Consider the following 11,824-nt stretch of genomic DNA (forward strand, 5'->3'; position numbering starts at 1 on the left):
GGATCATCAACCAGAAAACTGGTTGATAAATAAGTTATTTGGACCGTATAACTAACTGGACATAATTTGCCTCTATAGAACACACCATTCAAAGCAGCAGATTCTTTGTATCTATATGAGATGATAGATATTAACCAAATATTGTGGTAATCATTTCACAACACATGTAAGTTAAGACATTATGCTGTATACCTTAAACTTATATAGTGCTATATTTATTTCAATTTGGCTCAATAAAACTGAAAGAAAAAATATCTTTAAACAGCAGATTACATACTATTTCCAACTGCACAGAATATTCACCAAGGTAGACCATATACTGACCATTGAACAAGTTCTCAATAAACATAAAATACTGAAATGATACAGAATATGTTCTCTGACCATATCAAACTAAATTAGAAATCCAGAATAGAAAGATATTTGGAAATTTCTCAAATCGTAGGAAATTAACACACTTCTACTTATCCTCTAGGTCAGTGAAGAAATCACATGGGGAACTAGAAAATATTTTGAACTGAATGAGAATAAAAACAGAGCATGTCAAAATTGTGAGATTCAGCTTAAACAGTGTTTAGTGATTTTTCAGTGATTATTCTAGAAAATAAGAATTAGCTAAAATCAGTGCTCTCCACTTTATTCTTAATAGTGGGGTGGGGAGGATGGAAGCAAAGTAAAGCCAAAGTAGAAGGAAAGAAATAATAAGAAGAGAACAATCAATGAACTAGAAAACAGACAAACAGAAAAACAAAAGCAGTGAAATTCTAACAATAAAATGGATAAACCTCTCACCAGACTGATCAGGATAAAAAGAGATGAAAAATTACCAATATCAAGAATGAAAAAGAGGTATTGCCATACACCCTGCCCACATTAGACCATTAATAAAGCAATGTTACTAACAACTTTATGCCAAGGAATTTGGCAACAGAGATGAAATGGACAAAATTCTTTAAACATACAAACAACCAAAACTGACTAAAGAGGAAACTGATCACCTGAATAGCCCTCTGGTAGTTAAAGGAACTCCATCTATAGTTTAAAATCTTTCCTCAAAGAAAACCTCATACCTAGATGGATTTGTTGATGGATTCTACCAAACTTTTAAGGAGGGAATAATACCTCAGTTTTTAAAAAGCCTATAGCTTACTTTGATGATGTGCCTTTGACAACATTTAAATCTCTAAATTCTAACCCAGGCACATCTTAACAGGGCTCGTGCAGCACATACTAAGATAATCAGCTGATGCTATAAATGTCTCCTATTTGCAAGTAAACCGAGCAAATTCTTTGGAAAAATGACCGAAAATAGCTGTGGAAAAATTCAGACCCTAAATTATGCGATTGTTTTTTTTGTTTTTATTATACTTTTAGGCATGACCGAAAAACATTTTAAGAAATGAAGTCAAATACAGTGTTTGACTATATTTATTTAATGTGGAGGCAATAGTTATTTACCTACTGGGGAAAAAAATGCTATAATTGTCTTCTATAAATATTAACATGCCAAAAATACAATCAATCACACAAAGATTGTTAAGTACTGGGAGGCTCCGCTGACAATCCAAAAGATGACCTTCGGTTGGATAAACATATTTTATTAGCATATTTAGGGAAGACTTTAAACTCATAAATATTTTAAGGTATAAAAACCTGTAGATCATCTTCTGCAGAAGATACAAGTAGAGTGGGTGTACATGACTTGCTTCACCTTCTGCCTCAGATCAGTGACCAAGATAGGCTTGAAATAATCACATACAGTCCCCCTTAGCCCCCTTGGTCATAGCCATCTCATGACTGCCAGTTTCAAACTGGAACACAAAGAAAACACTGCCCCCAATACATTAATGAGCAGCAGAATTTTAAAAAACTGTATCAGATTTCAGCATTCAAGCAGCTTCTTTTTAAGCAGACGTTAAACAAGAAGACAGGAAAAGCGAAATAATCTCTTTCTTCCAAAAAAAAAATAAAAATGTTGAATAAGGCACTCCCGTCACCGAGAGTGGAAATATACGTGAGTATACACTGGAGAGCTATGGGGCAGTCTCTGGTAAAGTTAAAAAAGTGCTTACCCCTGGGGCCTGGGTGGCTCAGCCAGTTAAAGGGTCCAACTCTTGATTTCGGCTCAGGTCATGATCTCACAGTTGGTGAGTTCAAGCCCCACATCAGGCTCTGCACTGTCAGCGTGGAGCCTGCTTGGGATTCTGTCTCCCTCTCTCTCTCTGCCCTTCCCCCACTCACTCCCTGTCTCTCTCTCTCTCTCAACATAAATAAAAACATACTTTAAAAAAAAGAGGGGCGCCTGGGTGGCGCAGTCGGTTAAGCATCCGACTTCAGCCAGGTCACGATCTCGCGGTCCGTGAGTTCGAGCCCCGCGTCAGGCTCTGGGCTGATGGCTCAGAGCCTGGAGCCTGCTTCCGATTCTGTGTCTCCCTCTCTCTCTGCCCCTCCCCCGTTCATGCTCTGTCTCTCTCTGTCCCAAAAATAAATAAACGTTGAAAAAAAAAAAAAAAAAAGAAAAAAGAAAAGGCACCTTCCCTATTCAGCAATTCAACTTTTTGATATATACCTAGAGAAAGTTGAGTGTGTACGCAATTAGAATGTACCAGAATATGTTTCTAACAATTTTTAAAAGCAAACGGTCGAGAAGCCTATCAACAGGAGTATGCACACATCATCAGTAGGAAGTTCATAAAGCATTATCACAGGGCAGTTAAAATGCATGACCTAGAGCATGTAAAGCATGACACCATTATATAAACTTGAAAAATAACGCTATACGTTCATTTTTGGACAAATACATAAGTAGTAAAGGTATAAAAATACACAGAGTATAAGTAAACACTAAATTCTGGTAGGTACGTCTGCTGGGACGACCCCTCCAGGGTCCCCTTCCCCAGTGAGGCCCCAACCTCTGACCTCAGCATTTGGGAGCCGTGGAAACCAGACAGGAAAGGAAAAGAGGGGATGCGATTCCCAAGGGGGTACATAGGAGGGAGGCCTCATGATGGATGCATGGATGCTTGAATGCTCTACTTACTGTGGAAAATATTTCATTTTAAAAAGAGAAGAGTTGGGGCGCCTGAGTGGCTGGGTCGGTTAAGAGGCCGACTCTTGCTTTCGGCTCAGGTCATGATTTCACCGTTCTTGGGATCGAGTCCCACATCAGGCTCTGCAGTGACAGCACAGAGCCTGCTTGGGATTCTCTCTCTCTCTCCCTCTCTCTCTCTGCCCCTCCCCTGCTCATGCTCTCTCTCTCTCAAAATAAACATTTAAACATAAATAAATAAAAAGAAAAAGGAAACAGCAGAATATTTTATCAGAAACCCCAAAACACTTTGCCTAGTAGTGAAACAATTTGCTTGCCTTTTTTCACAGTGACCAGCTAATTTTAACCCATTTCCAAAATGCTTACCTGCATCATTATAAGCATCCAGGGGGAAACATAAAGGGAATTGGTCTAAACGGTCAAAATACAAGAGCTTCATGGTCAGAGCAGGAACACAAATGGCCACAGGCCGCGGGAGAACACCTGCCTTGATGGGAACCTCAGGAACCCTCTCTGAGCGGCCAGGTGTTTGTAGGGCCCTCCCCTTGGTGGCACTTAGAAACCCCGCTAATGAAGCAGGACACAGCGCGACAGTGGAACTGCACAGCACTGAGAAATCACACGAGGGAGCACAGGGGCGGGGGGTCGGACGCCCCCTTTGCTGGTTCCGTATTTAGAAATAACTCCTCAATCCTTGCAGAGCATGGGAAATGTAAGTTGCAAAGGCACCGGGTAGGGGTTGGGTAGTGGGTACCAGTGGGTTTGGACGGTTTCTATTTTGAGGAGTGGGAGCAGGGAAGTGCAGGTGGGGGAGAGGAATTCCAGGGTTTCCACTTCACCCCCAATTCTGAGGTCAGACGTTGGGGCCTCACTGGGGAAGGGGACCCTGGAGGGGTCGTCCCAGCGGCACGCAGGAGCCGGTGAGACCACTCACCTGTCGGCGCGCAGTCCCGCCCTTGAGGGCTGGGACCCCTACCGGTCCGGCCCTGGCCCCGCCTTTCCCACCTGTGACGTCATCGCCCGCGGACCACTCAACGGCCGCCCCTGCCGGCTCTCCGGGAGATGATTGGCCCGTAGGAGGAGGGGCGGGCGGCGGGCGCGGGAGGAACCCTGTGGCTGGCGGTTGCCATGGACGCTCTCGCGCCTAGTAACCACGGCTCCCTGGGAGACCTGCTGGGTCCTGGGGGTGACCGGGTGAAGCGCCACTTGAGGGAGAGGCCAAGGTGATTCCCCCGCCTTTCCTGCGGCACCTGAATCGGAACTCTTCAGCTGCAGGGGGCTTGGTGGCCCGTTCTACGTGCAGGATACGGGCAGGACTCCACATTCGCACCTGTCCTCTGTCTAGCAGAGCCTTCTCCCTTGGTGGCATTATCTAGTGATCCTCCCCTCCTTCCTCACTCTAAGGAAAAGATTTGGGCTCTCTCTCTCTCTCTCTCTCTCTCGCAAATATTTCCGTAAACAGTAGCCTGCCCTATTTCACCCAGGCACTGGGTCACCTGTCTTCCATATATCACTATTCACCCGTGCAACTTCCTTACAACCATGCGGTAGGAATTTACGTTTTACACACACACAAAAACTTCAGGCCTGGAGAAGTTATCTGACATAGGCAAGGCCCCCCAAACAGTAAGTGGCAGAAGTCCCACTAAAACTCAGATCTGTCAGACTTCAAGGAGCTCTTTTCTACAAGGCAGCCGTCTTAATGGGTGAACAGTGTGGCCAGGGAGTTACTGTTAACGCTAAAGGAAAAAAGAAAAAAAAAAAGCCCCCGGTTAAACATTCTTGGTTGGTCTGGGAATCCCCGCGTGACATCCCACCAAAGGGTGACACCAGGGGACTTGCTGCCAGGGTAAGGCATCATCAGGCTGGCCCTTAGCAGACCTTAGTGAGGTGACTAAAGGTTAGGGACCTCAGCTCTGCCCCTTCAGAGACGTGAGTCTGTCTGTTTTCCAGGTTGATTAGAGGCCAACTCACGTGAACTGAACTAGAAAATCTGTTCCTCCGCCAGTGTCTCCACTAAGGCAACACAGCAGGTCTGACCATGGATACAAACCCAGAATATTATCCCCGAGTAGGAAAACCACAGACGGCATCCAATGACCAAAAGCTGCTCGTCAGACCAGCCACAGAACTAAACAGGACGAGTCTGGGCCCCCAGACCCCACCAGGGCACCAGGGGTCCCCAACCCTCTCCTGTCCTCCTATGTTCCTTACCAGCGACTCTTTCTATTTCTTGCCTAACACACATTTTACCCTGAGCTACCTTTTTTTGAAATTACCTTGTCTCACGAATAGTGTGCATTTTGTATTAATTCTCAGAATTCTGGCCTGCAGGCCGGAGACTCGGTAGATGCTACATTGACCTTCAACTCATCAACACACCCCTGTCAGGAAGGTACTGCAGCCCAGCACACATCCATACCTGCTGAAGACCTGGGGAGTCGCTTTCTGTAACAACAGGTAAGGCAGGCACGGGGGCGAAGGTCCCCTGTTCGGAGGCTTTAAAGCCATCTTTTATAGGATAACACCTTTAATAAGGCAGTCTGAATAATTTTGACACCATCTAGAAGGGAGGGTGAGTGGCCCACAGATCAGGATTCAATGGCTGGTCCAAGAGAGCTTAAACACAACCTCCTCAAGGTTCTGGGATCAGTGTCTTTGCAGAAGATGCTTGCTTGTCAGCACAAAGGCCAAAGGAACCACAAGAGAATGGGCCTAGAAAGCTAGTGCCGGGCCACGGCTGCTTTGTGAGATCCTTTCAAAGTCGAAGATCACGAGGGGGTCGCGGACAAGCTTCTGTTCATCCTGGAGGGCAGAGCAGGAGACGGGGTGGGAAGCTTGTCAAACATGAGCGGGAGTGAGAAAGTAAGCAGGGACCCCCCATCACAGACCGCCGCTTCCGTCCCCAGAGGGGCAGCCCTTGGAGGCTGGGATGGAATCTGAGGGCTCCTTTCCTCAGCCCTTTAGCACGGAAAAAAGAAAAGTCTTACTGCATGAGATGGGTGTTACTCCCAAAGTGTGTTCCCCGGACCATTAAAGAGACGATTCATTTGTGGAATTTAAGAAACAAAAAACAGATGAGCGCAGGCGAAGGGAAGGAAAAGTCAAAACACAGAAGGAGGCAAACCGGAAGAGACTCTTAAGTACGGAGAACAAACTGAGGGCCGCTGGAGGGGTGTTGGGTGGGGGAGGGGCTAAATGGGGGATGGGCATTAGGCGGGCACCTGTTGGGATGAGCACTGGGTGTTACATGTGAGTGATCAATCCCCGGGTTCTACTCCTGAAACCCATCCTACACGGTAGGTTAATTAACCTGAATTTAAATGTTAAAAACGTAAAACCAAAAAACATTTGCACTCGTGAAAATAAAAGAGAATATATATTACCTTTATATCCGGCTGTCTCTTTAACCCGCCCGCTCTTTCTAAATTCTTTTCATTCCATTAGTCCATCTAATGGCTATTTATGTGGGGAAATCGGAAGTATCGCGTTGTAAAAAACTAAGAGCCGAAGTCCTAGGATAACGTAAGTCCTGAAGTGCGCTCTAAAATTACAGTGTAAATCTTGACCTGCGTCCCCTGCCATTCGTTCTCAGGAAGGACGGAGACACAGATGTGCAACATTTTTTTCAAACTTGCACCGCCCCTATCAACGGCTTGCCTTTATTTTCCTTGAGCGCTGGGCTGACTATGGGTACTTGTGGAAGGCGCACCGTCAACCTATGAACTGGATAGGAGATCCACGTTGACTCGAGGCGCAGAACACAGCACTCACACTTACAGAAAAGGGCTTCACAAGGCACTGGTTGGGCCAAGTGAGTGTGAGACGCATTCCTGGAGAATTTCATCGTCGACAACCGTAGTAAGGCGATTATCAGCGGCCGCTGTTGTGTTTTGCTTACGTTACTAAGCTATTTGTAGGTAGGGGTGTGTCTCACCCTAAGCTTTTTCAACCGAATAGACTTTCACCCTAAGCTTTTTCAACCGTATAGACTTTGTCATAGCGTGAAATTTGCAGGGCACGCCCTGTGGGGAGTGGAGTACCTGGGGAGAGCCGAAGACACATAGACCCTACCAAGTTTAAACACCATCTTCTACTCCCTTGTGTAGCAGGTGACGAGCTGTGATTCTAGAAGCTACGTGCCGCACCAAGTGTCCCATTTTGGGGTGGCCTCCTGATCCAGTGGGACAGGCTCCCACAGGGCTCCCACAGGGCTCTCTTTCCTTGTGTTTCCATCAGAGTCATTGTCGCCTTGTCACATGCTTTTACATATCGTCTCTCCCGTGAGACTGTGAGCCCTTTGGGGACGGGGCTGATGTTCTTCCAGCCGTGGTCCCCAGAACCATTTTTGACGTCACTCTTGTCGTTGAGTGAAGTTCCAACACACATCCCCGTGTTTGTCTGACCTGTTCACGTAAATGAAGATGCCGACCGACATTCAGGTTGGAGCTTCCTCGTTCATCAACCGCAGCCGTAGGCTGCCCAGAGACAGAAGAGTTTAGCGAAAAATCAGTGGAAAGCACTCTGTGAAAATCAGTTGGCGCTATGGAACTTACAACACAGAGTATCGTATATCACTATCATTTGTAAATTGTGAGCTATACATCCTTTATATCATTCAAGGATACAATAAAGTTGTGTGTATGTGTGTATACGAATACACTTTACCCTGAGAGCCAACGGTTGAATACTTGTATCCCCGTGAGTGGGTCCCTATTCGTATCTCTAAAGAGATTACCATCCGGTGGGACACGGGAAAGCCCGGATGGTGCGGGCTCCAGTGTGGGGAGAGTCCCCAAAAGAGGGAACGCACAGTCATCCAGGGAATCCCGAAAGCTTAGCTTCTAGGTGATACAGAATACTGCCGCTCCTCAAACTGAGGAGAGTTTGCGGAAATAAAAACGGACCCGACTCTATAGACAGACGTGCTGTGTTAGTATCAGGTATTTGAAGTGGTATTTCTCAGTGATTAATAAGGAAGTTAATTTCTCTTTGCTGACATGGTTGAAAACAGTTCCTCCCTTCTTCCTACACTGAAAGGAGCCAGAGTCTGGTGAACGTGGCCTTGTCTGCTGTGTGTCGGCCTTTGATGTATGTTGACCTCGGTTGGCCATTTCTGCAGGTGCCATACTGTAGACACAGGCCCTAGACACACGACTGCACGTTTTATGACCCGAACCTAAGCTCCCGGCTCGTCGGGTCATCGTCACAGCCAGGCAACGTGGGGAAGACTTTAGTCAGCTTATGGCGTCAGCCACGACCACAGCGCTCTGGTGAAGAGAGCCTCTCTAGCACATTCTTCAGCTGGCTGTAGCAGATGATGTCAGTGCAGCCTGTCAGAGTGCTGTCACTCACAACACTGGGCTTTACATCTCCCTGAAGAAGGACTGCCTTCTGGCTGCCAGCAGCTACCTTGCCTGCAGAAGAAACGCTAGAAATGTCTAGGAGTTTGTGCCTCAGGCCAACCGTTACCCAAGACTCATGAGTTCACGGGGATGAATGTCCCAGTTGCCTTGCCCTGACTGGGACGACTCTGAGGTGGGACCTACCCTATCTCCAGAGCTCCCCCTGAGGCACTGAACCAAACCCCCCTTCCTGGGGACTTGGCTAGATACTGTACCCCTCCTCTCCTGACTTCCCGTCTAGATGTCTAGATCTCACTTCCTCATTTCTCTACTACTTTTTCCAGGGGAACACTTTCTGAATAAGTCACTTTCACACTAATCCTCAGGGTCGGCTTCTACGGAACCCAACCTATGACAGTGGCCATGGTTCCTATGATGGGCTCTCTACTCCCATCCAGCACTCTCCCTGGCCATAGCTGATTGGACCACAAGTGGGCACCTAGCTCAAAGGTAGCCCATCTGTAGTCTGGCCAGAAGACTGAGGTAGCCTAGCACCAAACCCAATCAAGGCAGAGCCTCTCTCTTGGAAAGTTTGGTCTTGAGTCACGCAGAGAGTATTTGAGTCGGCATGTTTGATGTTGCGAAATTCTGGCTGAGGTTCATACATTTGGACTGCCAGGGAGGAACAACACAGTCCTGTCATTGAGGCCCTACCGTATCCTCAGCGACTCTCCAGTTTGCAAACATTTTCCCATTTCCGTGAGATTTCTTATTTCTACCTGCCTCTCCTTCCTGCCGCCCTCATTATTCAAGGTAGTTAGATATCTCTGTTTCCCAAAGAGCCTACAACCCAAGCTGGGAACCACCTCATCGGCGGCCCCGATGTTCTGGCCACTCATTGCCAAATCCTTCAGGGAGAGTTTCCTGAGAATTATCCAGAAGGCCATGATGATTTTAAATAGGAGCGACTGGAAGCCAAATCGGTGTCCAAATAAGTTGAATAATGGAGATGGGAGGCAATCTGTTTGAGATATTGAAAAGCTGAAAGGACGCCGACTAGTGTCCGTGCTTGGGTAGAAAAAGCAACTGAACCGTCTTCCGACTTCCATAGCCCCTCTGTCACTTGCAGCAACCAAGATGAGACTCCCAAACTAAGGAGGAGACAGAGAGTGGAAAGTCTACCAACCAGGAGGGTGGAGGGAACTATATATAAGCCATAAATGTGGAGCCCTTTTGGCTTAGAGGTGACTCTGGGGGCTTTGGATGCCTTTGGATGCCTTCAGTGATGACGGGACCAGACTAGAATGGAAACTGAGGCACGTCGTCTGGGACTTCCTCCATGTTTGCTCTATAACTAGATTAAAAAGGACCTTCTGACCTAGCCTGGCTCACCAGGGCCCCAAAAAAGAGACAGGAGCACAGAGCAGACATTTTTGTTCACAAGTGGACGTTGAGTGATCTTTGAGGGATCAGGCCAGGTAGGGTGTGGAGACGTTGGAATGGGAAGCCAGAATGTTACAGACACGAGCAAATGCAAACAGAATTCAAGCTTGCCGGGAATCAACATCGTCCCCCTCCCCACCCCACACTTCTCTAGAATGCTCATAAAAATACCAAGTGCTCTTCATAGGCCAATAATTAGCTCATCTGAGTCACAACGCACAGCCGTCTTTGCTCTGCTAGAACATTCCCAAGTACAGAGCATGACACATCAGAATTGCCCAGAGAGCTTTTAAAATGCAGCCTTCAGGCTCTCATCCCAAGGGGATCGGATTCAGTAAGTCTAGGGTGGGGCCTGGGAATCCCTACAGACTTTATTGCAAAGGAGTCTACTTGGATCTGGGCAGTAAGACCTTACTTTAATCTTAGGGATTTTTTCTTTTATTGACGTATAATGAACATACAGGGTTATCTTAGTTTCAGGTGTAAAATACAATCAGGGGGCGTCTACAGGCAAAGGAGATACTCTGCCTCCTGATTTCTTTTGCTTGCGATGGGTATTTCTAAACTGACATAATCGACATTATAAAAAAATTTTTTTTTCAACGTTTATTTATTTTTGGGACAGAGAGAGACAGAGCATGAACGGGGAGGGGCAGAGAGAGAGAGAGACACAGAATCGGAAACAGGCTCCAGGCTCTGAGCCATCAGCCCAGAGCCCGATGCGGGGCTCGAACTCACGGACCGCGAGATCGTGACCTGGCTGAAGTCGGACGCTTAACCGACTGCACCACCCAGGCGCCCCCATAATCGACATTATAAACAAGGTGTCCTTTCTCCTGCCTGTGAGTGAGATTTTTAAAATAGTTACTTATGTTTCGAATTTAAATTAACTTGTTGTTGTTGTTGTTGTCGTCGTCGTTGTCGTTGTCGTTGTTTTTAGGACCAGGAGGAATTTTTGTATCTCTCTTGTATCTCCCTCCCCGGGCCTGGGAGACGCATCGCCAGCATCCTTCCATGACTCCCCCACACCCCGGAGGCCTGTGAGCATTCACCTCGGAGTTTCATTTCTGCTTCCACACACAGTACTTCTGGGTGAACCCAGCACAGCTCCAAGTTTCCCTGCGGAAGAGTCTTCGAGACTAAAAACAAAAACACAAAAGCAGAGGCGCCTGGCTGGTTCAGTCGGTTAAGCGTCTGACTTCGGCTCGGGTCATGATCTCGCGGGTCTGTGGGCTCGAGCCCCGCGTCGGGCTCGGTGCGGACAGCTCGGAGCCTGGAGCCTGCTTCGGTTCTGTGTCTCCCTCTCTCTCTGCCCCTCCCCCACGTACATGCTGTCTCTCTCTCTCTCTCTCTCTCTTTCTCAAAAATAAATAAACATTAAAAAAAAAAGCAAATTTCACCATGCCCCCCCAAGATATTCTAATGTCTTCTCATTTACATAAATACCTGGAGCCTGCTTACACGTATCTGCTGGGAATATATGCCTATATGTTCTCCCTTGTCTCTCTATCTCTCTCTGTCTCTGTCTCTGTGTGTATAAGTACACATATGTATGTGTGTATATATATATATGTACGTATATATACATATACACTTATATGTATATACCTGTATGTATGTATATGCATATGTATACACCTATATACATATACACATATATGTACATATATGTACATACGCACCTATGTATATATACATATACATATATATACATATATATACACATATATACACACCTATATATACGTATATATATATCTATACATATATATACGTATATATAGGTGTGTATATATGTGTATATATATGTATATATATAGGTTTATATATATACACATAAACGTATATAGTCTCTCCTTCCTTAGAAATCATTTGAGTCCAAAGTGAAAACCATAAACTCCACACTGTATTACTTCCTACTTCATTCAGAACAACCTGTGGCTTGTCAATTAAAAGACAAAGAGAAAAGACAATGACCTGTGTTATC

General features: G+C 46.2%; 1 protein-coding gene and 1 long non-coding RNA gene across 3 annotated transcripts in view; one reads left to right on the top strand and one right to left on the bottom strand.

Moving 5' to 3' along the window:
• TEKT3 (tektin 3) overlaps window positions 1-4,066 on the bottom strand; it is a 36,319-nt gene extending 32,253 nt beyond the window's left edge. Inside the window, exon 1 of one of the 2 annotated variants that reach the window (XM_045487430.1) lies at window positions 3,984-4,066. Coding sequence is in view for 1 of the 2 variants with exons in the window: in XM_045487429.1 (XP_045343385.1) it covers window positions 3,416-3,433 (18 nt within the window). In the remaining variant the exon portion in view is untranslated. Of the gene's footprint in view, window positions 1-3,415; window positions 3,664-3,983 lie in introns of those variants that run through there. The other variant, XM_045487429.1, reaches the window with a different exon arrangement.
• Window positions 4,067-4,186: 120 nt separating this feature from the next.
• On the top strand, window positions 4,187-11,040 carry LOC123604642. The gene is made up of 3 exons (XR_006715412.1): window positions 4,187-4,272; window positions 5,369-5,509; window positions 10,778-11,040. It is a non-coding gene; the product is annotated as an uncharacterized LOC123604642 (long non-coding RNA).
• The last annotated feature ends 784 nt before the right edge of the window (window positions 11,041-11,824 follow it).

Source organism: Leopardus geoffroyi, chromosome E1, assembly GCF_018350155.1.
Source record: "Leopardus geoffroyi isolate Oge1 chromosome E1, O.geoffroyi_Oge1_pat1.0, whole genome shotgun sequence".
Lineage (NCBI taxonomy): Eukaryota > Metazoa > Chordata > Mammalia > Carnivora > Felidae > Leopardus > Leopardus geoffroyi.